This window comes from Haplochromis burtoni, unplaced genomic scaffold (assembly GCF_018398535.1).
Source record: "Haplochromis burtoni strain Fernald_Lab_line unplaced genomic scaffold, NCSU_Asbu1 Contig_8, whole genome shotgun sequence".
Classification (NCBI taxonomy): Eukaryota; Metazoa; Chordata; class Actinopteri; order Cichliformes; family Cichlidae; genus Haplochromis; species Haplochromis burtoni.
The window spans coordinates 1,654,990-1,682,488 of NW_024582369.1; the positions used below are offsets into that span (position 1 = coordinate 1,654,990).

General features: G+C 41.9%; 1 protein-coding gene across 5 annotated transcripts in view; it reads right to left on the reverse strand.

Moving 5' to 3' along the window:
• nhsl1b (NHS-like 1b) overlaps positions 1 to 27,499 on the reverse strand; it is a 99,742-nt gene that overhangs the window by 53,913 nt on the left and 18,330 nt on the right. For 2 of the 5 annotated variants that reach the window (XM_014338418.2, XM_005914512.2), the window contains exon 1: positions 2,729 to 11,500. The exons of the other annotated variants lie outside the window; for them this stretch is intronic. In XM_014338418.2, coding sequence (XP_014193904.1) covers positions 2,729 to 2,975 — 247 coding nt within the window. In that variant the 5' untranslated portion in view covers positions 2,976 to 11,500. Of the gene's footprint in view, positions 1 to 2,728; positions 11,501 to 27,499 lie in introns of those variants that run through there. 5 annotated transcript variants of the gene reach the window in all.

A 27,499-nucleotide genomic window follows, 5' to 3' on the forward strand; every position in this document is an offset into this window, starting at 1 on the left:
TCTCAAACCAATAAATAAAACAACTTTTGCAACGTTTTGTCAGGGCTGCAACTGGCCCAGGAAGCACTCACTCACACACCCGTTACCTCAACAACCGAGGCAAACACCCAACCAGCCGAGCTGGAGGCTACATCAAAATTGTAGGTTTTGCATCCCCAGGCACTCATTTTCGGGCTATATTTACACAGAGGCACAGTGCGTGGCTGCCCATATGCCTTGTAATGGGTCTTGGCAGGCGTGTGGAAGCAAGATCCAGATGTTAAAAATACTTAAGGTTCAAACTGGAGACTTATTCCCGAGACATTTCCTCTGTGTGCAGTGTGCATCTGTACACTACGTATATGTGTGTGTGTGTGTGTGTGTGTGTGTGTGTGTGTGTGTGTGTGTGTGTGTGTGTGTGTGTGTGTGTGTGTGTGTGTGTGTGTGTGTTATATTGACCTGTCTATGACACTGTCTCTGGCCTGGAATTAGCTATAAAAAGATACAGTCTGTCTACAACAGAGAGAAAGAGAGAAAGACTGAAAGAAAGAGGCTGTAAAAAGAAACAGCAGGAGAAAGAGCATTAGCTTGTGAAAAACAAAAGTCTAATGCAATAAGTCTGATCGGTTCCTGTCTTGTTATTGTTTAAAATCACTTATTCACACTTGAATGCATCATCTCCATCACCAAGCTTTGTAGTTGGAAAATATATCCCTTGGTAAATAAATTAGTCCCCCCTTTTTTTTCTGAATATTTAATGGGAAAATGATTTGTTTCTTTAAAATGTGAGTGAAAGTTTTAGATTTAAGATTTTGTAATTATTCCAAGAAAGGACTGAAAGAGATCTGTGAAGAAATCATGACAGCAAAGAGCTTTCCTGTCGCCAGCGTGAGGGGCAACCACGGATGAGATAGGCAGACAGCAAATAAGGTAGGATGATCTTCTTACGTAAGACAGATCAAACAGTGGAATCACATGCGGTGTAGTACATTCAGATAAAGATTTGGCTTGAATACAAAGACATTTTCTGCCACTGAACCACATGCGGGCAATAAAAGGGCGCGTGCTTGGTTTGCAGATATAAAATCCATAAAGGTTTAGGCTGCACCACAGCGCTGCAACGCTTATCTCTAGAGTTAAAGGACACAAATAATATTACATGTAATCTCAAGTTCAAGATTATAACCAGAAAAAAAAAATCCTTCAGTTAAAACTAAAAACAAAACACTACATACCAATACAGTTACCATATAAACTTTGACCGGCTTCTGCTTTAACCTTTTAACTATGAGAAAAATGTCAGGCCCTTCAGCTATGTGCGTCTCTGAGCTGTTTTAGGAAGGGGCAGGTTCAGAGGTGGTAGAGTGAGAAGGAAGGAAGGGCTGAAACATGCAAAAACTTGACAAGAGCAGCAACAAGCTCACTTTTCTGGACCAACAAAATGTCATCATATACTGTCAGGTGACACTACTCCAGCCCTGACCACCAATAGGGACACAGATTCAAAATATGTTCTTAGCATCGACAGCAGACTGAGGCTACATGTGGCGCCTATGCTGCTAAATCATTGTTATTGCTCCATGTAAGTCTCCATGCTATTGTGACAATCTTACCCTAGGAAGCTTTGCACCGATTTGTTGGCCACATTAAGATAAAGAAAGTTCCGATTTGGAAGCAACCAGTCGTCATGTTGCGGAACTGCTTTAAAAATAAAACGCAGAGACAGGCAGAGAGACAACACATGTAATTTGCCTATTGAAACTGATAACAACTTGTTATGTTACCATTAGTGTAATAGCGAGTGAAACATGGGCAGATACTGATCCTGAATGTCTGAAACTTAGGCTACAATATCTGCTTTTTATTTGGTTTGTATTTTTGTCCCACCTGCCTCACCAAAATCTTTGTGTCCAAGCATGTATGCATGTATAACCTATCCCGCTCCAAGTGTATCTAAAGTATTGGCAATAATTTTAATGTTAATGTACAGTGTGAGTGAAACTACCAATGGCAGCAAGTGTGAGAGTTAATGCGACTACCACTGGGTGTCTTTTTCCATTCTCAGGTAAAGGTTAGGCTACAGTTACAAACACTCTCCCTAAAGTCTAACTGACACCTCTGACCGAGTATGCACAGATGCATGTACCCCGGCACACAACTAATGAACCAATCAATAAATAATGAGAAACTGGAAACTTAATACCCCTAAAATACTGCCAGGTTTAAATTTCATTCTTACCTCAGACAGAAAGATGTCCAATATTAAAATTCTAAACTAAAGAGCTAAAAGAAACTATTATTTAGTTTCTTGGTCTCACTGATGAGCTATCCAGGTCTAGACAAACACAAACACGCCCTCTCCCTGGCACCAAATCCTACACTCACATTGGTACCAGCCTGTGACATCACCGCGCTGATGTATCGTTGCTGACTTATCACACAGGGACAAAGTGCCCTTTGACCAGCCACAAGTCCTGCTGACCACAAACACACACATCCAACTTAGTCTCTAAGGGAACCAGGAAGTGTGAGGGTTGTGGAGATTGAGAATAGGGTGCCATAAGAAAGAGAATGAAACAGTACTCGCTTTGCTTGTGCGTGTAAACACCATCTCTCTAACTGAGCTCGAGAACAAAGAACCATTCTAACAAGCTCAAAGAGACGTGGCCAACACATATGGTTAAGTAGGTGTGTGTCCAGTATAAAAATAAAATAATCACTGCTTATATTTTTGTTTCCCCACTCTCACCTATTTTGTGTTGAGGCCGGTACACCCAGTTATCGTCGTCCTCACGCTCGTCTCCGTCTGAGGTGTGAAGGTGACTGTGAGACTGAGAGTACGGGTGGCGGCTGTGAACCACGTTGAGCTCGTTTTGGCTCTGGAAGACGCGTCTGCTCTGGCGGGAGAGGTTGGACACGTTGAGCCAGCTGAGAGCCCGGGAAAGGCCCGCCGGTTTCTCCTTTCGGAATGATGCGGATCTCCTGTCTCCTCTCATTGTCCCTCAGAGAGGTCTTCTTTAAAACTGAGCAAAAAAATCAAATAAATCCCCAGCCGTAAATCTTTAGGTCGGTGGGTTGTCCAGATATTCACACTTACTAAACTGTTTCAGACTCTTCAGATTCAACAATAAGCACTGAATTAGTTCCAGCAGGACATTCAGCCATATCCCGCTTTGCTTTCCATTTGCTTAGCGCACTTCCACATCATGACTCTGACCCACACAGCCTCCTCCTTCACTTCATTTCTCTGCCGCAAAAACTTAAATCATCTTCTCCTTTCTTGTCCTCCTTTGTGCCTTAAAACTCCAGGCGTGATTCCCAAACCCAAAGGGGTAATTAAGCAATCCAGCAATCAGGAAAATCACCGCCCTTCTGCGGCGCACACTTCTCTGTGCACAGTCCCCTTTTTCTGTTATGTTCCTCAGTGGTGCATGACAGGGTGGAGAGAGGTTTCCAAATTACCCTACGATTCTTTTCAGTCTCAGCAAATCAGCGGTTGTTGTTTACGGCCATGTGTGCCCCTGAGTGTTGTTATCTCCAGTTGTTAGCACGCGCCAGCTGAGTCGCACCATCTTAGAGCCAGGGCCTGACCAAGGGGTTAAGAGGTTCCCGGGTTTGTTGCTGTCCTGATGAAGTTACTTGCATGCTCACGCGCTGGCATAGGCACACTCACATGTGATACTCCCTTTGCTGGGTGTGCAGCAGAAATGAGGATGCCTGTCGAGTTTTTCCAGAGAATTTACAACCAACTTCTTGCGAATCCTCATTCGTTTTCCTCTCAGTCCTGTTTTGATCCCTTTTCCGCAAATATTACCGTCACTAGTGGTTGAGGAAAAGGCGTGCTAAGCAAAGGCTGTGATAAAAGGTCCCAGTGTTGACCAAGCTCTGGCTCTCCAATCAGCTGATCTACACCAGTGATAAAGCAAGAATTGGGAAGGCAAGCCCACACCTGCTTATCTCACCCAGGTGAGTTAAAAAGAAAGGGTATGCTGGTGAGGATTGCCCAGACTCCGCTCTTCGGGACTCCTGAAGTCCTGCAAGTGCGTGACTACTAGAGTTGACACAACTAGAGTTGTGCTGTGAGTATAGGGTTAAGGTTACACCCAACCCTTCACACATGAAGCTGAAATACGAGTCAGCCCGTCCCTTCTTCCTTATTCCCTGCCTCTCTTCTTTCTGTTTTCTGCGCTCCCTGATCGCTGCTCCGCCCCGCCATTCATTTACTGGCATGGCAAACACTCATCACACCCCCCTTATGTCCTTTCCTACCTCCTAAACACCTTTTTTCCACCCCACATACGCTTCTATTTACATTCCCTGTTATCAATATCCCACAGGTTCTTTCATTTTGAACACAAAACAGCTTTAACCCCAGCCTCAGCAGTACTAACCCTTAACTACTGTTGGGAAACATGCAGTGTGTGAGGAACACAAAGGCCCTCAGGGATAAAAACATGTATGTAGGGGGGGGTGGAGCCTTCCCACCTGAGTGTAAAAGCATAGGGAGCACAATACCACTAAGGTGTGACAAAAAACTGAATGAGTGAGTACACAAACACACGTAGGCCTGGCTGAGAAACCTCATCAACCATTCTCACCTTCTTGTTTACCCCAGAAAAGGTGGTAAATTAGAGGATCGTCAGATCGTCAAGGCAAAGATCTGGCACCGTAAGGTTTTTTTTATGGATCCATTACGCTACTGAAAGACGATTCCAGATCTGTGACTGCGATGTGGTGCAAGCTTAGACTTAAACCCTTATTGCTCTCTCAGGTCCCCGACCTCATTTGAGGTTCCCCTTAGAGAGAAAATCTACTACGTCGGCACTTGTTTGTGCACAAAGCCAGGTGCTCATTTCCAAGCCTAGCTTGGAATATACAAATATAGGCAATCAAGTACACACTACAGATATATTTTTGAAGACCTTCGGTCACAGTGGTGAGACATAAAGCCATAAGCCCTTTAATATTTAACCAGCATTACTCTACTGTGCAGCAGCGATCAGTAAGACGTCAATAAAGTGGGACAACAAAGTAGGTTTTATTACAGCAGAGGGAATGATGTAGGGGGATAAGGACATAACTAATAGTTAACCTGGTGCTTTGTGACCTTGACCTGTAAAACAGCAGCAAATTATAATCACTCAATCCTTGAGTTGAAGTAAAAGTTTCAGCGGACGTGTAAAAAAAGATTTTTTCTTTCCTTCCCTAAGAAATCACAAGAAAAGAAACCAACGTGTGGTCACAGCAAGTGAACATTTCACCACCAAAATCTAAACTTTGGTGGCAAATTTGAAGGAATTTCTTTAAGGTTGTCAAGAGACATTACAGTCACAAGAACACGATTAACGGACAACTCAAACACAGAGCATCTGGCTGCATTCAGGATTCATTTATTTTCTTTTTTGAGGAAGTGAAGCTTAATAACATGACCCATAAATGGAGTCAAAATTTCATCACAGGTCACCGTTGTGATTCAAACCCCCCCCCCCCTCATTTATATTTAATGAAGTGCACATGAAGGAGATAAAGCACTGACGATAATCAGTATATTAAACTGCAGATTATAGACAAGTGGACATTCAGCATCTTCAGCTTGGTGGCGTGTCACCAAAAGAAGAGCGTAAACATCTCTGACTGCGTAGAAGCAGAAGCACAGCTTTCACGTGTCTAATCCATTAAAACCTTGATAATGTACACAATTAAATTTGAATAGAGCAACATAGAGAAGATGTTTTTTCCAGCTATGATCAAGGTTATTATAGTTAACTAAAACTGGATGTGAAAACATATTTTGCTTAACTATAAATCAAATACAGACCATTTTCTTCCCTGTTGTTGGCATTAAATACAAAACACATTTTAAGCAGGCTTTAATCTTTCATCAGAGACATTAAAGGCTCCAAAAAGAGTGTCACGTTACCTCAGAATGTAAACACGATTATACCATCAGAGCCGTGTGTCAGTGATTAGCTTTGAAAACGATGCAGACGCTAAACACACTGGTGTTTAAACAGGAAACCATGGGTCACTAATGTCATGTTGGGACACTCCTATCAGACGTGACAAGAGAGGACAAGAGGAAAAGCAAACAAAAATCCAGACAGTGAAGAAGTACAGGGCAATTAAAGCTAAATTACTCTAAATCTTATCAGAGTATTGACTGGATTCACACATTCCTGCATCAAAAAGACAAGCGGTACAGTTAGAGCTGACCAGGTGGGAAAAGGAACAAAAAGAAAGAGACTGAATGGATATAACTATGTACTCTGATAAGATTTTAAATGTATAGATTTTGAATATAAACACACGCTGCCACTGCTTGTGTCCCACAGACATAAAGCTGGGACATGAGGGCCAACCTGTTTGTCAGGTAACCCAATCACACATTAGTGGCTGGGTATACCTGACATTGATACACACTCACCAAACAAAAGGTAAATACAGCAGATAAAGAAGCCGAGCTGGAAAAAAGTAGCATTTAGTGCATCCAGCAGTGCACAACTATCTTATAAAAGCCTCACTCAGTGTTTCTGCCAAGTTTCAAATCCCAGTATGTGCAGTTTCACAGTGTGTGCTTCTCAGCAGTAACACATTCACACAGGCAGTTAAACACAGGGGTTCAGCTCCACCACAGAGGAAGGCTTTTATTACACCAGAGCACCCCACATTTACTGGGACAGTTGGTGCCTTTGCGCATGTGTGTGTTTGTTTGTAAAAGACCACTTTTGGGCAACAAATTCTAAACTGTACAGTTTGACACCAGCTGATTAAAGTCGTATTTCTGGAAGGCATTTGTTTCCCCAATTTGGTTCGACTGCAGTCACATTCAGTGTTTAGGAAATCTGCTTTACATTATGGTACATCCACAGGACGGTAATGTAAGTAAAGGAAAGCATGCTTGACTTCTATGTGCATGCGTGTGTTATATACTGCATGTTCTATATAAAGTTCCTCCTGGAGGTGTTGGAATCTTGCACACACAAGTGTCAGATTTACACCTGATGAAACTCAATTACAGCAAGAATATATTTACACCTGCAACTTACAGGAAGATCCGCCCACTTTTCAAAAATTTCTACCTAAAGAGACGTCATTACTTATCTGTTGATTGTCTTCTTTGTAAACAGGTGTTATTGCATCATTTTGGATTTACACAATAATACTGTTAAGAGTTACGGGAGGTTGAAAGGCTGGTGTGTGAGAAAGACATTAATCATAAGCGTTGGCCACCCCGATACGACACCTACGCAACACCTACACAGATAAGTCATACACAATGTTCGTGCTTTGCTCCTTCTGGCAAAAACTGCATATTAAGAAATCACAACTGATAAAGGCAACCACAAACAAACCGCAGGCACACAGGGAACACGGGACAGGGAGTAAAGTGATTAACTCATGTGATAATAGACTACTAGGGAAGGAAAATGTGAGTCACACAGTATAAAGTGTCCTCTCAGGTTAGCTGCTGAGCAACTTCAGACCTCCAGGGGGAGAGGTAGGCCAGGCCTGGACGCCCAGCAGCAGCCCACCACTAGAGGGCTGTTGCTGGGCTTCCAGACCTGGCCCAGGCCTAGCAACAGCCCTCTAGTGGTGGGCTGCTGGACCTCTGGAGCATTGAAGTCCACTACCATGCTTTTTTTGTTGTTGTTTCATATAATCTGCATCACAATATTCATCTGTTTCCATGAAATATGGTGCAGTTTTTTGTTTTCTTTTTTAAGATTAAGTAGTTGATTCCTTCAGAGTGAACTGGCTTAAATCATTTGGAAAATAATTTTTTTGATGAAAAACGACAAACATCGTGTGTGCTTTCGGCGGGAATCCAGTTACTTTGAGCTAAATAACAGTAGGTTTCGCTCTGGAGAGGATGGAGGAAAAGGGATTTTTTGAGACATCATTTTTGGATCTTCTAGCAGATAAAAATAATCATCTATTATCTGAGAAAAGAGGAGATTAATCAGTCGTAAAGATGATCAGCTGTTGCACTCTCAATAGTATGTCTGTCTTTTTGAAAACATTTTATTTGACACCCTATTTGTCACACTTCACACTGCATCTGGACACTTTTACACAGGCATAACTTACTGCAGAACTTGTTTAAATCTATTAGAAACTGTGAAACTTATGGTTTCCCACAAATTGGGGGGGGGGGAAGCCTGCCGCCTCACACAATTAATCACGTGAAACAAAGCTTGCTTTCTTTTCTGCAGCCTATATTGTGTGCAATTACCACTTCAGGCCACAGGAGGAGGCCATCAGACTGAAATTACTTTCATCCCTAAGACAAACGTTTAGCTGCAGGTCAGAGGAGCCTTGGCACTGCATCCAAAGGTTAAATCATCCAGATAATGTTGTATGTTTATTTGTCAGTTCATTTTTGTACGTGCCTAACAATTTACAATCAGATGACAGTCAGTAAACAACACTATCACAAGGCCTGGAGGGAATAAAGCATGTTTGTGTATTTATGGTTGCGCGTGCCTTTAAAGATAGCGATCTTTAATCAAGGATAACACAGCTATTTCAACAGTTTTTTCAAACATTATACAGTTTTTGGTCTCTATGGAATAAGTCTTTGATGACACACACACACAAAAAAGCCCTACATACACACACTCAAGTTTTTGTTGAGTTTTTCCAAGATTAAACTCTCTCAAACCTTTGGAGTCAACTTTTGTCACTTCCCCCTGGAAGAAGACAAATCCCACATCCCGCTGCCCATGTGCTCCATCATTCCACAGTCCAATTTTCCAGCTGAAAGTACTTGTATACTGTCATTGTTGTGTGTGTCTGTGTGTTATACTGTGCTCCTGAATTCTCTTACTTCTTGGTAAAAAGTTGCAGGCTTAACTAGGAGCACCATTCTTCTGCGGCCCTCCCGTGTCGGCCCATCACCGTGTCTAAGACTCATGTGCGAGTGCAGATTATCCATAGAGATAAAGGCAAAAGCGCAAAGCAGGTAATGACCTCTGACCTCTCACCCCTGAACCCGAAGCAGCAGCTGCTGACTCAACACTCTTAAAAGTGTGCTTGTAAGTCTGCCTGTGCGCTCTAGCATATGCACACACGCACCGTGTGAGCAAATACACCATCACTGGGACAAAGAACAAGGAAGCTCAGACTGGGTGTGCATCCGAGCCACATCTGTGAAGCAGATAAATTCAGCATGAGAGGCTGCGTCGAGTTCAACGATATGTCTACAGGCTCCCTGTGCTCATGCCGCAGATTTACGAGGTGAAAGGCTTTGTTTCTGTTCATCTTTCTGACCGAACAGTCTGAAGCGAACAAAGAAAGGCAAAAGAGCAAACAGGAAAGGAGAGGGGGCCGACGAGGTGATACTTTAGCATGAAAAGAATAAAAAGGAGTGGCACCAGAGCTTACAAGACAAATGAACTCCGGTAATCTGAGTAGGGCATTCACACACTCAAGCACAGACAGACACACACACACACACACCCAGCAGGGCTGCGTCCAGTGGTTGAAGGGGAGAAAGGGTGCGGTCGACTGTGCATTCCTGATCAGTCATGCCTGAGCAGAGAAGTGAGTCCAGCAGACCTGGGGCCAGATGTGGTTTGCATATGCATTGTACTTTTCATGCAGAATATGGAATTTGCAAAATTGTGCACAGATGGTGAATTCCAAAGGAGAAGAACTGGTGTGTTAGTGATATCTGAACAACTCCAGCTGAAATCTGAATACCTTAAAGATATGTCTTTCTCTAGTACACTGTGACATCGAAAATCTGGCACGAGGCACGTTTCTAGTCCAAAAACTGTTCCCTGACGCACTCCTGAACCGCAGGGCAGCATGTTTGTCATTGCTACAGTAATTAAAATCAGCTTGGGTAAAGTTGAAATGTGGTTGAACCAGATTTGAAACGTAACAGGTAGGACTGTGCTCGTTGGAGAGAGCGTGTGTTTGGGCTCATGTTTTTTTCCCCTTAACCTCAAGTGGTGACAGCAATTTCACAACAGCTGTTTAAAAGGGAAGCACCCGTCACGACAGAACAATGTTCAGTTTATTACCACAAGCTGATACATGAATCTTAAATGAAACTTAAATACTGTAAGTATGCCAACATGTATATACGCATATAGGAAAGTAAGAGCGAAACATACAGGGGAGAAAACAATGCCATCATGAACCGTCAAAATAGCAGTTCCCGAAACGACTGCTTAAGGCGACCATATAGTTGCTCAACTGATCGTATTGGGGTTACCAAATGTGCCGTCACCACAACCCCATCGCTATTTAGGGGTCGCTATCTTCTCATGCGCCATGAGGAGAGTGTTGTTGCAATTTTTTGTTGTGCTAAAAATAAAAATGAATTGAAAATTGACTATCCTGTCATCTTTCTCTTTTCCTCCTGCCTGGCAGCTCCAAATCCATCCTACATTTAAAGCCCCTACTCTCATCTCTACTCTGCTACCTTTCCTTCTCCCTCACTGCCTCCTAACATGTCTTCCCCCTTTCCTGTTCCTTTTAAACAACAGTAGCACAGTTTCCACTGGCACCCCATTGATCAACAGCACTGTAGGCAATCATTAACCAAGACCAACCAATCCTGTATGGAAATATTACTCTTTTCTATCCGTATGTTTGATAGAAAAGAATAACAGCAGTGTCAGCAGTGCATCTCCCGCGACTTCAGAAGACCTGCTGCACTTTTAAATATTCTCCAATTGCCTTAGGAGTTTGAAAATGACGACAGCTGGACTTCTTTCAGTTTGTGGAGACTTTTTGCCCCTCGTCCAAGAGGGTTCTTCGGTTCTTAAACCACTGGAAGTCCCAGGTAATGAACCCTTGGTGCAGATGGTCTTGAGGTTCGCTAATCCACTACTTGTCATCACATAAGCCAAGGTGTGAAAAAAATGGTGTGGGTCATTACTACAACCGAGACCACCAGGTAAAACCTCTATGAGACACAGCACCACCCCACTATCAGGTGAGATATTGAGGTCACCTGAGGCAAGGTGTGTGTAGGGGTTGAAATGCCTGGGAAGGAATCTCAAGACTGTAGGTGGCCGGTAGCTGGCGTCGTAAGCAACAAACTCTGTTCAACACTCATCATTCATAACTAAGGTAGACAACCTCCTTTAGTCCTTACAAACCGTCTGTCTCCTTGGTCCAAAATGTGAGCAGATGTTCCCACAGTTCCAGATGTACTGCTGAGTCTTGTCCTGTGGAGGTGGCTTTCCTGTGTTGTGCTATGCACTTGAGGAGTCGCCGTTTGGTTTCTTCTGTGCACTTGCACCTAATACACCATGTTGTTTAGTTTGTTTTGGGGTATTTTCTCTTTGGGATGAACCAGTTTTTGTCTAAGGGTGTTGCTACGTCTGAATCTCCTGTATATTTAATTTTAATTTCAAAGTTGATCTGTCTAGCTGGGCTATTAATTAAGGAAATATGAACCATATGAATGTCACTTTTAAAATAAATGCAGTTTCTTTATTAGACACTTCGTTTTAGTGCCAATCTCAAGTGATTCCTTTTGTCAGTTGTGGTGATCTTGAAAATGAAAAAACTGGGTCACACAATGAGCGATCATCACTTACGAATGCATGTCATCGATTGATGCCAGTTCCTGTTTATATGACTCAGAGGACTAGCTTGCTAATTGATTCTCTTAATAGAACGAACTGATGGATATGTTCTATTTAGACACCTACGCTCGCCGAATACACATGTCTCCTTTGTTAAATTGATAAAAGAGACAGTCTATGTAGCAAGAACAGATTTTTATTCAAAGGAACGCCTGTGTTAACCTGCCGCTCCTTTCATGAGAATGACCCTGCACTCTCCCTCCCTATAAAAAAAGTAGCCATAGGCGTTATAGAGGTGCATACCATGCAAATAAAAACTAAAAGAATCAGAAGATAGGCGGGTTGATTCAACAGAAAGGCGAGGGTAGATTGTTTGGTTGTAGTGTCTTCGAGCACAGTGCAGCAAAGATATATGAGAAAAAATAAAGAAGCTAGAGAAGGCATCCGCAAACTGAGCAGTACACGACTGCAGACTCTGCGAAGCTATTTCTCAGTTGTTTGCGCAAAAGATAGTCACACATACCAAAATACCACACTGAGGGAGACACACGCAGGCTCTCATCGGCTTATACAGGTTGCCCGCAGACCACTTCTGAATGGCTGGTCTGTGTGTGTGGTGTGTTGTGTGTGTTGTGTGTTGTGTGTGTGTGTGGTGGTGTGTTGTGTGTGTGTTGGTTGTGGCGCCGCGCCGCGAGAAGGGAGAAGGTGTGAGTTAAAAACAACACAGCAGATAATTACGCCATGTGTTTACATATATAAAGCCTTTTTAACAAGCACACAAGTGGAACACCGTGAGAGGAAAACTCTAATAAAAGCCAGGATGTGGTGTGAAATAGCAGTAGCAGCAGACTCGCAGCTCAGCCATTCAAGCGCGTGTGTGGCCCTCACCCACAACAAGACGTGTGTAGTGAGAGATGTGTGTGAGTGTGTGTGTGTGTGATGTGTGTGTGTGTGTGTGTGTGAGTGTGTGGAAACGCATATGAGCTGCAGCTCTTCCAGAGACACTCAGCGGTGGCATTAACGCTGATTTAGAGGGGAGGGCGATGTGGAGGGATAAAAGAAGACATAAAAGTAGAAAAGAAAGACAGATGAGGGTTAGATGATAAAGAAAAGAGATGGAAAGATAAACAGACAGAGAGAGAGTATGAGATTTAGACAGAGGATGAAAGACAGAAAGACTGAGAGGCAGAATTATGCTGATTAAGCAGACGGTAGGCCGACCGTTATCATGACAATAGAGGCTGACTCTGGGTCTGGCTTTTTGCCCTCTACAGCTGTGAGCTGTCTGACACACACACACACACACACACACACACACAACACACACACACACACACACACCCACACACACACACACACACACACACATCAGAACACACACACACACACACACACAACGAGGGCAAAAATGTTCGTTATTCTGAGCTCATCCCTCTTATCCAGGCTCGTAGCAATACATCAACCCGACGCAAACCTCCTCTAAACGCTGGACTGGGACCAGCTTTAATTTAGCAACAACACACACGCACACATTTGCACAGATTCTAGTCTGCAACCTCTTTTCGCGCTGGCTTTACTTTCCTTACTCCTGATCCAAGTACAGCTCCCTAAGCAAGCCATCCTGTTAGACATGGATTTAAGAGCAGAATCCAGATCAGCAGTTGCCGGCCAGAACTGCTTGCTGCTCTGCCTTCCAGCCGTTACACGCCGCCGTCTCAAGGCAATTTAGAGACAAGCCATGGAGGAAATGGGGAGGACACACACGCAGTCACACAATAGATCGATTCAAAAATAGAGCGTCCGAGTTGAATACACCCACACAGAGTAATATAAACAAAGAGAGAGTTCATTTTTGCTGTGCTATGATTAACCATCCAACACAGTACGGCTGTCAAAAACAAACACACCAATCAGAAAAAGAGTTTCGCAAAGATATTCCTCCCACGGGCTGTCACAAGTTTCAGAGCGGAGTCCCATCTGGCTACCCTCTACTTCTCCCTCCTTCCTTCCTTCCTTCTCCATCTGTCTTTCTCTGGCTCTCCTCATCCCTTTTGTGTCATCTTCCTCTGTCTCAGGCTCATCTTCCCTCCTCAGCTTGCTTTTCTTTGTTTGTCCATCTCAAATCTCTCTGAAGCATTCCAGAAATCACTCAACATTTTTCCAGCACCCCCACCACCCTATTTCTCTAGACCTCTCTCCACCTTATCATACCTTCACTCTTTTCTTAAACACAGTGGCTCTTTGTGTTTCTCCACCAAGGGGGTTGGGTGGAACACAAACTCTCAGCCCACCTTGGACTCAAAGCCAAAGGCCACTGCTGGTCACGGCCACCCACCCCGTAGCACACCGCTGCAGCAGGGACTTTCCCTCTATGTGTGTGCGTCTGTGTGCAGCTGTGAGCACGTCTTACCGGTGAAAATATGCATCTGCATCCAGACGTCCATAAGTCTGGGTATGTGTTTGCCGGTGTCTTCTCTGTTTATTTGTTTGCATACGCTTGGCTAACACTTCACGCCGACTGTGATAGCGCACATGTACTTGTAAGTGCTGCCACAGGCTCTGAGAAGGTTGTGTTTCCAGAAAATAAGATAAATAAAAGAAGATTAAAAACTGGAATTACAGCCCCGTTCAGGACAGGTACTGTTTGTATTTTTCCACTGCATCTCAGGTTTCACCTGATCGTTCTCTTCCTGCAGGGCTCCAAAATATTTTCAAACCGGCTTATATTCCTGGGAAGAAAAACTCCAGTGCAGCTGGGCTCTGTGATATTTTTTATTTCTGTGTGTGTTTTGCTTTACAGTATCATTCATCTTACAACTTAAAGGATAGTCAACAAATGTAATGATTTTGAAAAAAGGCTAAAACAAAGCTAACCATGTCCAAAACTTAAAAAAAACTGCTGAAAATCACATTATGTTATTTTGACATATTCGGATCTTTCTGGTCAACTTGTGTGTTTGCTTTGTTTTACTCAAAAGACAGAAAATTGTTGCAATTACCCATTAATAAACTATAAATGAATTATATAGCAGGCATGTCCCATCATTTCGCACATGGACCTTTGATGGTCCGATTCTGGCCCTCGGGCCGTATGTTTACTACACAGTTAAGTTGAATAACCCATAAGAAAAAAATCTGTCTTTAAAAAAATGGCAAAAAACAGAAAAAGAAAAAAATCAAAGCTAAGAAATCCCAACTGTAAGTATTTGATATGGGTCAAATTCCTAAAATACTGAATCTTAAGGTAAGAGTTGTGGCGCTCTGAAAGCCAGGGAAAAGTCTTCAGCATTAGTTTCTGGCTACAAGTGACACACTGCTGCAGCCAAAAACAACTTGGAGAGCAGAAGATGAACTGCTGGTTTTCTGTAGGAGGCAGAGCGAAGTGAATGTGTCCACTGGCAACACATACAAACACACAAATTCTTCAAAGCTGACAATAAAATAAAATAAAAAGCAGGAAAAGAACTAGATTGGAATAAAGTAGTGTTTATAGTTTTCTGGAAAGTGTGGGGAGACTCCAAAGGATCTTTTTTAACACGACAGAAGGAGTCAGACAGCTGATGTTTTTACAAACTCCTTACAGCATCCAGTAGCCTCCACAGCCTCAATAAAACAGAGCCGTAAAGTCAGCAGACCATAAGGTGGCCTTTCTTCAGCCGAGTTATCCACTGATGCTATACTCCATTATTGTGGCTGATCTCTCTACCTCCCACTTGTCTAGACAACAGTCACCCTCATTTGCTTTACACTTTTCTGACTAATGAAGTGTAGTGTTGGTCAAGACAAAAAAAAGTCAGCCGCGATCCTGGCCAATCTCAGCTGATGTCAGTGCTAGCCCACATCAGCTGACGGCTCAGCTGATTCCCCTTTATACAGCTGTTTATTTAAGCTACAGAAACCAACCTAAAGTGGCTGGACATTCCCAAGCCGCTTTGAAACACTTGTCCATGCCTACTCATTTTCATGCTCTATATATGGTACTGCAATTGTGTCCTTTTGTGTAGAGGTTACCAAGAGGGTTTTTCAACCACAGACCGGTCGTTTGTGACGCTTTAGTGACACCGCTACAACATGCAGACGAGGGTCTGCATAGCTGTCTGTAGGCTGGGCGTAAAGACCATCGCAGTAGCACCTTTCACCCATTAATCAATGTCACGTCCACTCAACAGCCACTTCATTACTCACACCTTGCTAATAAGCTACCTTAATTCTTTGTGGCACAGATTCAACAAAGTGCTGGAAACATTTCTCAATGAATGTCCTGAGTTATTGTCATGTGACTGACAGATTAGATCACAGATGTCAAACTCATTCTGCATCGCAGCCCACATATAGCCCACCAAGATTTTATGTTGAACAGACCGGTGAAACTCCCCTTTCTGTCAGTGTAAAGAAGTTATAAAAGATATCCTGGTGTAGTAAATTAAAGACATCTGTCAGCATGATTCTTTAGGCTTAAATTCTATGAAGTAAGGCAATGTATCATTTAATTATTTTGGTTTATTGTTAATGGAGATTGAGGAGGTCTTTGGGGAAGCCGTAGCCAAGCTGAATATGTTTGGATGGATTAGATAATTGTATTCTCAATTAATTAATTAAGTGGGTGGTGAGCATATGTCCTTACTGGTGCCTGTTCTGTTCTATGCTAGGGGCATGGTGCTCCTCTCCCTGCCTCCACCTTTCCTCAGACAAACAGACAATCAGGTGCCATAACAGAGCCACACTCCCAAATATACACTCTCAAGTACCGCAGATGGGAATAACAATCATGCGTTGAATGTAGTAATCCTGACCGATCTTTAGCTTTTTCTAAGCACTAAGAGAGGGTTACATTTTATAAGATGAGCTGAGCTGCCTCAAAACATCAGAAATCCAACATATTTAAAGACACTCTAAATGACCGAACTGTAAGGTGGCGTAAAAATCCATCCATCCGTAAGGAGGGAGTCATAATGTGGTCAAGTGAGGGGATAACCGCACACTTACTTTCAGTAACACCCGGCTTACCCTCTCACCCTGCACAGCTGGCTAAACATGCTGTTAAGCAGGTGTTGGATTGGTAATGCTTTTTCACAAAAATGGTCCGACACTGCGATCTGAAATTAGAAAGTTGTTGGGGGGGGGGTCTAAAGCGATATGACCCTCGGAGGAACAGCTCAGGCAAGATTATAGTGGCAAAACTACAACAGCTTTGCAAAACTATATTAAAAAAATATCCCCTCCCTCTTTATATGTATTAATCAGAATCCAGGAATATTTGAAAACAAAATCTATCCAATCTTATCAAAAGATTTAATTTAAAAAAGCCCTAAAAACATGATATGCATCGTATAGATAAATCTTTCACAACGCTTTAAAGATTTAAATGTAAGTTTTCAGGGCTTTAAGATTCACTGATTGAAAAATTGTGATGTGAGACATACTAACAGCACAAAGAGATTCTCTCCACTGCAGAGTCAAATATTTTATACTCCTGCAAGAGAAGATAGGAGGGTTGTAGAGAACAGATAGTTCATCTATTTTTTTGCCCAAAGGCTCAGATAATGAGTTGAGAATAGCAGAGTTAATAACCTTTAGAGACACACTAGCTCCAGTGTCGCCTACAGCTCTTCATAACACATGCACCTACCTGTACACGTAACCTCATTTCAGGAGAAGCAAGCTCGGGAGACACCATACAGTCCAACGCATAAATGTTATCTACATCTGGACACAGTCAGATATCTTCAAAAGAATCTCTAACATAATGTACCTTTATAACAGGCAATAAACTTTAGCCATTTCCATGCATGTTTACCAAGTGATTAACCGAGCCAAAGGCAAAGAAAGGGAGCGATACTTTAAACTGAGCTAAAGCAAACTGTAATGGATCATTAGAAACTTGAAATGGCATGCAATTCATGTTCCATTGACTGAACACTAATTTAGTCCTATCAAGATGTCAACACAGAGGTTTTTAAACAGCAGCCACTCTTTGTTCTAAAGGCCATCTTTTAATGTTTCCACAATTTAAAGGTGCAATCAGTCGTTTGATGTTACTTAATGGAAAAAAAGAATATTTTACTACTAATGAATTATTAGAGTATTAAAAGTGATGCATTCTCATAAACTTAGTTTTACTGTATTAAAAATGCGTCAGGTCGTAAAAGGCGCCATGTTCCCGCCCCATTTCGAATAAAGTGGCCAACATGGACATTGGTGTGTTGCGTACCGTAATTGCAATTTATGTATGTGGCTAGAGAATAGCCAAATTCCTTGGTTTGACGATTGTACGAAGTCTTTCACCAATTGTTTTTACAAGGGCGATTTATTTATTCGCTCAAGAGTAAGTTTGCTAATAATGTTGGTTGAAGCTAAGAGAAGCAGTCAACGAAAAAAAATAATAGCTCTGTTTTAAAAGCATCCTCCTCAGAGTGCGCCCAAATGCAGCGATTCATTTCCTCAAACTCATAACAGAAAGAAAGAAAGGCAGTAGCCAATGTTCAGGAAAAAAAATTAATTTTAAATAAAAAAACACAATGGTGGGGAGGGAAACAAAGATAAAATGGCTTCTTTTTTCCACTATAACTGTGTTTACAGGTCATTCCAGCGTTTATCTGTCTTACACACTCGGCCAAACAACAAATACAAAATTAAACAGAAAGCAAGTTAAAAATGAAAATGTCTCTTCCAGCGAACATAAAAAAAATATCTATCTATCTACATATATATATATATCTATTCTTTGGTGCAATTTGGTGCATCTCAAATAAATAAATAAATGAATAATCCAAAAAGTAGCTATATTAATACTGAAGCAAACAAGAAAAGAAGGTAAAATATTCCCTCCAAACAAAACTTCTAAATTCTTAATGAGCAAATCAGTCTGTGCATGATTACATTGCTCTGCCCATCGAAAAGTCTGTGCCTGCATGAATATATCACCTATCATCACGTATTAGACTGAGGGTTGTCGGTTGGAAAATTTTTACATATCGCCCAATCTTACCACATAGTACATCAAAGGTGGAGAAGAAGAGAACAAATTTAAATTTAAATTTGTGCCTGCACCTGCATAAATATAAAGTAAGTAAATTCGAAAAGTACAACCAGATGTAATTTTGGCAAATAAGAGTTTGAAAAAAGTAAAAAGTTTGTCTTCCTTTTTTTTATGTGTTTGTCCTACAGCAGCCACCGTAGCTAGGTTTACGAACAGACAGAATTGACTGTAATCTGCAATCTACTGACACCTAGTGGTGAGAATTTCCACACTGTACCTTTAAAGACTTTAACGAGAGACAACAAGCTATATAACATAGTCCATGATCTCCAAATATCCTTTTTTTTCTGGATAATAGTCAATATTTTAATAGTTGCTTCAAAAGCCATGTTGATTATACCTGTAAAAAGTCAACTGACAAGACTACCTAAGTACACAACTTCAACAACCACGAACTGGGTGAAATCCCCTGTGGCACCTTTGTAACCTTCTGTGTCCCAGAAAGGGCAGTTCCAGTTCTTTACAAAAAACTTTTCCCCCCCCATGTTAAAACAATACAAATGCTTTTAAATCATCAGCTCTAAGTGGCTGACAAGCCAGCTGTAGCTACAGGCTGTTGGCAGGACAGAAAGACGACCAGTGGGAAAAGAAGTGATACGGGTCAGCAGGGTGTGAGAGCAGGTCAGAGCACTACAGTGAGAGAAAACATTTCACGGCTGGGCAGAAGAAGTGGAGTTTGTGTGGACGGTTACCAAAAGCGCTGCTTGTGAGCGCGCACGACTATGGATTCATGCGTGTGTGTGAATTATGCAGAGGGGAAAACAGAACGGCGCCTGCGGGCTCTGCATGGTATAGCATTGACAAAACACTGAGGTTAATGATCTCAGAGGCATTATTTCACTTTCTGTTCCCACGTCAGGGAGGAGGAGACAGTTTGAGGGCTTTTCGACTGTTGTGTTTTACCCACTCTAAACACACAACACCATTATTTGAATCCGAGTGCATTCATAATGTACAGAGCTTCACACATTTCTGAGGTTTGTTTTAAGAAATCAGGCCTATATTCTGGTTCATCAGTGACTATGTGTGTGTCAGGGGAATTTCTAGTATTACAAAACATCATTAAAAAATGGCAAAAAAAAACCAAAAAACCACTTACCTGTGGAGTTACACGTTGAGTGGTAAAGTGGTTGGATAGATGTTGAGGGGCGATCGCAAAACATGTGGAGAGAAGAGAAACATGACATTAGATTCATTCGGCAGATGCTTTTGTCTGTACAAACGTACCATTAATGCACTCAAACTCAGACCTCGAGAAATGATGTGCCTCCATGTTCAATAAAAATTAAAGGCATGCTCAGTGATACATGCAGGTGCAAAAGGTCTTTTCACCATTCCTAATCAGAGTATGAAAGAGGAGATTTTTAGCCTTCAGAGGAGGATGATAGCAATTGTGTTGACCTCAACTGAGTGAGTCGCACAATGCAGCACTGTCAAACATGAAGTGAGATTAGACTTGACCAAGAAAAGAAAGAGAGCTGGTGTGTCTAAATAAGTGGTGTCAAACATAAGGTCCCAGAGCCAGAATTGGCCTGGAAAAGACTCTAATCCGACAATCTGGATGAAACTGTGAATAGTTGCATAGATTTTGGACTTTAAACTGTATTTTCACAAGCTTTACAATTTTACCAATACGGGACTTCGCCATTGTAATTCATACTACACTAAATTACTAAATTAATAAATTAAGTCAAGAAGTAAACATTAACCTCTTGACTTAATCTCAGCATTTCACCATCAGCATCATTGCGGTTTTTCAGTAATTTTACACATGCTGACATAGATGTCGTTCATTTTCTTCAGCAGCATTTCTTTATCACGGAGAAAAACCGAGACGTGCCGCTGAATTTGCACTTCTTTTTATTCTTATGCAGTTAACCTTCTTCAACCTTAGTAAGTTCGGCCCTATTCAGATCAAAGTGGGCTGTATGTGACCCATGATGCAAAATGAGCTCAAAATCATGGTGTTTGAGAAAATTGGCTCAGATTTACATTTGACTGTCAAAACAGCTGAATCATTGCATTCCTGATCTGAGCCCACTGAGACTGGGAAATTGCAGCAGTGACTCGCTCCTGTACATCCATGCAGGTTTTGAATATGTCTGCAATTCTTTTCACTTCCCATTTCCCACTGACAAAACCAAATCCCTCCTAGTGCTTTGAGCACATCCCAGTTAGTTGTAGAACCAGTAAGACAAAATAAAAATGGGAATTTATTCACCACAGTGGTACGCTACTAATAGGCTTCTGCTCCTATCTGGAGTTCTCTTAATTATTATGTGCAAGTCGCAAGCTGTGCAACGGTAAACGCCTAATAACAAAAAAATCCCCCCACGAGAGTTTCATTCATGCTGCTCAGTTCTTCTGTGAACTGAGGACGACCCCGAAAGCTGTGTTACGACACGTTTGAGATGTGATTCAGAATGAATGAACATAGATAATGGAGCTGCAAAGACACAGCAAAATAAAGACGCAACAACAACTGACAGGCACTCAATTACCCCGTGATTAATGCCTGAGAGAAAGAGGAAATGTTTGTTTACTGGCACAGAGACCCAACATGGTTCCTCGAAGTCATATTAGACGTTATTCGTGACCGTTTGTTCCTTTCAATGTTTAAGCTTCCATGCTGTCCGTCTGACCTAACCTGCATTCATTTCAGATGCTTTTCCAGAAGCAACACAGAAAAACATTTAAAGGTTTGAAAAAGTGAACAAGAAACACACAGTGCACTCGAGTCTGTGCGTGTCTTAGAAGGAACCTTATGTTCACAATCGCTCTATATGACTCAGTGCTCATCAAGGCCACTAAGGCTGATGTGAGGAGGTGGAAGAGACAGAGGAGGAGGGACGGCATGAAGGGGCAAGAGGGTGGGAGGTGCGGGAGCTGAAGCTATAACATAACAAAGATAGAGATTCAAAAGGAGGACATGACTTCAGATTTTTCTTCTTGAGCCACTCCTATGATTCCAGTTCTGTGTCAGAAAAAGCAAATACAAGACTGTTTCATTCAGCTAATGAGCAATGTCACGCCTTGGATCGGTGATTACTGGAGGGGTTGAGGGTAGTGTTGCATGGTAAGGGTGTACGTATACATGTGTGGTGGGAGGCTGGCAGAAGGAGTAAGAAACTGTCCTGCTGTGTGATACAGATCAATAAAATCTCTCCTGCTGCTACGCAAAAAATGACCAGACAATCACTATCGCTCAGTCAAGCTGTCTCTGCAAATTACTTTATTTTTTCACATTTAATTAAATACAAATTATTATTTCTGAAAACATTTTATATGCTATATACTAAAGAAGAACTGGTCATTTTGGAGATTAATCTGAAATGCTGTTGAACTGAACTCTAATTAATAAATATTTGTTATTACTTACCTTAATGCTGGACCTATTGCAGGACTGCTTAGACTGCATTAGTGCTGGCCTGTTGTACCTAACTAGCTGGCAACTAAGCACAACACTGCCAAACATTAATATCGGCCAATAAAAATCTTCTTGATTGTCATCAGTCTATCAGTGGCTAACATTTATCTGTCATGTCATATTAGTTATGCATTGGCTAACGCTATCGCTGAGAAACCGGCATGGTTCGGTGAGCGGCTCAATATTTGTGTTGGTATAAAAGGAGCATTTTTTGCACCTTTAAGGTGATTCCCAAAGAGCTATTAGTCAAAAAAAACTTGCCATACCTACATGGTGTGCAGTGTGTCCTTAAAATTGCGGAAACTGGACAAGTGGCGCACAAAAGGATTAAGTTACAGGCCTAAAAACTATCATTTCATATTATCTGAATGTCATATACTTGAGAAAAAGGAACACACTGAACCTAATTTGACATTTTTGGCTTAACTGTCATCAATATTTACAGAGGAGGTCAGAAGAGAGGTACAGCAATAAGTGTTTACAGCCATCTTTAAAACACGGTGGAGGCTCTGTTGTAGTTTGGGGCTGAATTTCAGCCAGTGGTGTTGGAGATCTTACCAAAATCGATGCAATTATGAACACAGAAAAGTAACAATAAGTTATAGACTGGCTTCCTCAGACCCGGACCTCAACATTACTAAAGCAGAGAAAAAACACAAAAGGCAGAAACATCCAAAGAAGAGCGTTGAATGTCCATTCATGTGTGCACACCCTTCAATAAATCACCGCACCTATTTCTTTTTTTCCAAGCAAAACATAAAGAAATGAAGCGTGACTCAAGATTTTTGCATGTCAAAGGATATGTATACAATGTACAGGGTCTACTTTTTCTATTGTACACAGTACAATGGAGAAATTTAATTAAAACATCCGGAGTTCCCACATCATTAGGTACACAATCTGAGTAAATTTAATAAAAAATCAACTTTTATGGAATTATATTAAAAGGTGTTTGATATCAAATTGAACTATAGCCTTCAAAACATTTGCAGATACAGACAGTGTTAACATAGGCTTTAACAGGACTCAGTTTATTGCCGCAGTATCTAAATCGTGACAATTATGTGAATTTTTAGCCACACAGAGCAAGTGTTTCATCATCAGTGCTCAAAGGTGTCATATGCTGATGAAAATCCTGATTAATAACACAGTAAAAAAGGGTAAATTAAAAAAATATATCAAATTATATGCAACACTATTACCGAGTAACGCCGCTATTGTTAAAGCTGCATCAAAGGCTGCAACCTCTGACCTCTAAAAAGAAGCAACCTGCTTAGCTGTCTCGCTCAATAATCTCTTACAATCATCCCCAGTTTAACTAATCATTCAAGTTCACAGCAGTAGTGACCGATAACATAACCTAAATACTGTGTAAATAGAAAGAAAATAGATCAAATTCACCTGCAATGACAAGTGCATCTGTATCTCCGTCTTTTTCCATTCACTCTTCTGTCCACTATTCAACTTAGTCTCAGAATCCAGCTTCTCTTTACCCATCCCAGAAAACCAACAGTCTGAACAAAGGAAGCTCTCAGCCTACACTGCACTGTTTGCTGATTACCACCAGCTTTGTATCTCTCCCCCACCTTTCTTTTTCCAATTCACACTCTTCACACCTTTATTTTCCTATTTTAGCTCCCAGTCTCTCCCTCGACTCCTTTAATTCTGCCTCTGACTTCACACCATCTTCTTGCAAATTTTTGAAGACAATTCCATTAAAAGTCTGCTGAGTTTTTAAACACAACCGCGGTTCTTGAATTTGTTCCTATGTGTGTACAAACAATTTGTCTCTACACATACACTCCAAAACTATCAAACACACAAACCTGCATAGGGGTTCCTCCTTTGCTTCTGGGCCCAAATCCTAATCCCTTTAACAGGCATGATGCTATCTAATAACTACACAGCTAACATGCTCCATCAAAAAGCATCAAAAAGTCCAATTTCACTTCTAACATCAATTCAAAGACTTGTATACACTCACATGCTCAAATCACATACTCCGGTGTCTGTACCGCCTCGCTGCACGCGTGGAGCGCACACACACGCGATGGCCAATCAAAAACCTGTCATGAAGAAAAAGGGGTGTGTGAGGGGAGTGATGTATTCAAAGGAGCTCCTAAGTGCTGACCCCCCTTGAACCCCAAGGTTGCTACGGTGATGCAGTTGTTATCTGCCAGAGGCTGCTGTTACCAGGGCAATGAGGCATGGTCCACACTCTCTTCTAGCGGGTCCTCGGGCCTCTTTGAGTATCAAGTTGGGGGTCAGTGGTACATACGCCGTGAAGAACACACCCTTGTGAAATAGGTTCTTTGTGCGTTTAAGCTGCTGAGCAATCAAGCTTGAAGAATGGTCAGGTTTCATTTGATCTGAGCCACCAATGAGAAAGCGAGCTTGTACGGGACTCCAAGTTCCCAACTACCTGTCTCACCTTCCGAACTTTTATGTTTTAAATGAGGGGTGTCAAACATAAGGCCCGGGGTCCAAAATCAGCCCAGCGAAGAATTGAAAATGTGCTTTAGAAAATGTGGAGGAGTGCATAGAGTTTGAACTTTTAACTGTACACCCCTACTCCTATTCACAGTACACCAAAGTAATTAATTAACTTATAAACAATTAAATAACAGGAAGTTCCTTTTCTGTAATTTTACACATTTATCATGTTGTTTCATTGGTCCAGCGACAATGTAAAATAACTCTTACATCCCCCATCCTCAATGCTCGGTTCAGGTCTCCCCACCTCTACACTTCTAAAACAACCTTCTTCACCTCTTCAGCAGCACCTTGACTTTTACCCTCTGCTCCCAAGTGTCCCATCATCCTGTCACCATTTTCCTTCTCTGCCTCCTGGCCCGTTTCCTCATCCCCTCCACTGGTACACAAAGAGGTCCTCTAAACCTGATGCAATTACAGACACCACTTACAATTAAGAAGAGAAAAGGCCGGGACTCTACCAACCCAATTTTGATTATTGAGACAGACTTAAATGTGGTTACTTTTTGCACCTATTATGTTTTTCCGTTGTCTGTTCTATGCACAAAATTTTAGGTTGGTCTCCATATAAAATAAACTCAAAAAAAAAAAAAAAAGAGGTAATTATGTGTGTGAACAACTTTCCGCACCGGTGCTTACATTGTTTGCTTTAATCATAACCTGCAGAGCATGCGGAAACCTTTTTGGCTAACCCTTTCCGCAGACAAATTCATCACTGCTGCTCTACTTTTCCAATGCAGCAGGAAACAACGGTGAGAGACGTGTCACATCCTGTGGCTGGACTGGAAAACAATCGCAAAGAACAAGCTAAGGGAGGCGACTGGATGAGACGGTTGTCCTAATAAGAGCATTTTTCCTCTGCGTTCTGAGTGTGCTGTCGAGGGTCTGGGGTGTAGGGAGAATGGTGACGGGGTCAGGAAATGGAACAGGATGTAGTTGACAGTGGCATCTCCCACAGGATGCTGAGAAATGTATGGCTATCAAATGGTTAGCTCATGGTTCATGGTCTGAAATGTGATCAGGGATGAGAGGGTTAACCTAAATGCCAAAGCAAGGTAGCAGGGAGAGTTGAATAAATCTGAGCAACAGAGTCACGTGCAGACTATCTGCATATTCACAGCATCCGTTGTCTGACTCCCTTCACTCCACACTTTTTCTATCTCTGTTCATCGCTGAATTTATCATTCTTCTTCCTCCCACACATCACTCTAACTTCTTCTGCCTGGCAGAGTGTACGTATCAACAATCTGGTACGTGCAAAAAGCCGGAGAGCTGTTGCCACAACTGTGAACAACTGAGCATTCGGAGAAACACAAAAGCATGTAAACATGCACGTTTCCATAAAGCAAGGATTTCTATTTCCAAGCGCCCTGCATTTCCTCTTCTTCTTCTTCTTCCTGTCTCTAAAACATCCAGAATTTGGAAAAATGGCAGAAGACAAATATGACAACAAATACTGAGAAGGAAAAGACACAAAGGCAATAAATTCAGTGTGTGAAACAGTAACAACACAAACACCTCAGTACCTTCAGAAATTCTGAACAGACTCACTGATGTTAGGGATGTGTTTTAAATATAAAAGAGCACACACGTACAAACGTGCAGATTCATATTGTGCTTCAGCGGCTTTGGTCTGAGCCGACACGCAGGACTGAAAACACTGCCACATGAGCCGCCGAGGGCTTTAACTCTTATCTTAACACTCAGAGTGTGTGTGTGTGTGTGTGTGTGTGTGTGTGTGTGTGTGTGTGTGTGTGTGTGTGTGTGTGTGTGTGTGTGTGTGTGTGGTGTGTGTAGCAAGTGTCCGTGAGACCAGACTTTTTCTCACACTCCTCATCATTTGATGCTTAATTCACACTTATTATCAGCATGGGAACAAATCGACAAGGGTTTCAATTATGGACACAACCACAATCAAACAGACACACACATGTATTTACCATAAATCAAGCTGCGCTGTCTTTCCACTGATTGAGCTTAAAAACATTTGGTCATGCTGTATCCCATCACTGCTACAGCTTAGCGAAATAAAGAGACAGGTGAAGGAATAAGCAGACAGAAGGAAAAAACATGAAGATGTTAAAGGAAGTACAGACTTCTTTAATACTGGGCACTAGCTTTGAGACAGCTGAGCTATCATGAGGCAGCAATGCGTGTGTCTGAGAGTGTGTGTGTCTGGACAGCATCAGTGGAGGGCTGCAGCAGAGGAAAGACAGCAACAGAAGGCCTATCACTACATGTCACCACCACACAGTAGCGGGGCACACCGACCGCAGTTCAGAGCTACAGGCTTGGAAACACAATAACCAGTAGCAGTGAGTGCATGTGAGACTGTGTCCATGAATGAAGTAAACATTATCCCCTAAAATCTTCAATGCATCCTGTAAGGACACAAACTGGACTTTCCACCTTGGGTCTTATTCTCACAGATACCCAAATTAGGCCAGGCTAATTATGTACTCAGTGCAAACATCATTGAGATCTGGGAAAGCTGATTTCTGGAAAATGAGCAGTCTCCTAAGTGCCCCACTAAAACACTACAGCCACTGAGGAGTCCTATAATTAGAGCCCAGGGGACTAATTTCTGTGTTTACGTTTAGTTGGATAGAGAAACCAGCTTTTAAAACTGTTTATGAAAACCAAAGTTTAGGCTGTGTGTGGCTTTACAAGCCACACACAGCCTGACCCAAAAGATCATGTTTGCAAGAGTCCATGTTTCGAAAAATCTCCATATTTAGGCTGAACCATAGCTAGAAATGTATCAACAGGCAGAGGACAGGGAGCATTTGAACCGCAGGGTGGGTGGTGCAGAGTGTTGTCGAACTGTCGTTGGTTACTGAATAGAACAAAGCCATCTTTAAAGTTACCAGTAACACCGGTGATTTTCTACCTCAAATTGTCTCCTATTATAAGATTAAGACCGGGGTTTAAACGTCAATGTATCATTGGCAACTTAATTGCAATAGCAGGATTTCCTGTAAATAAAAGTTTCTTTTAAGCTGATCACAGACATTT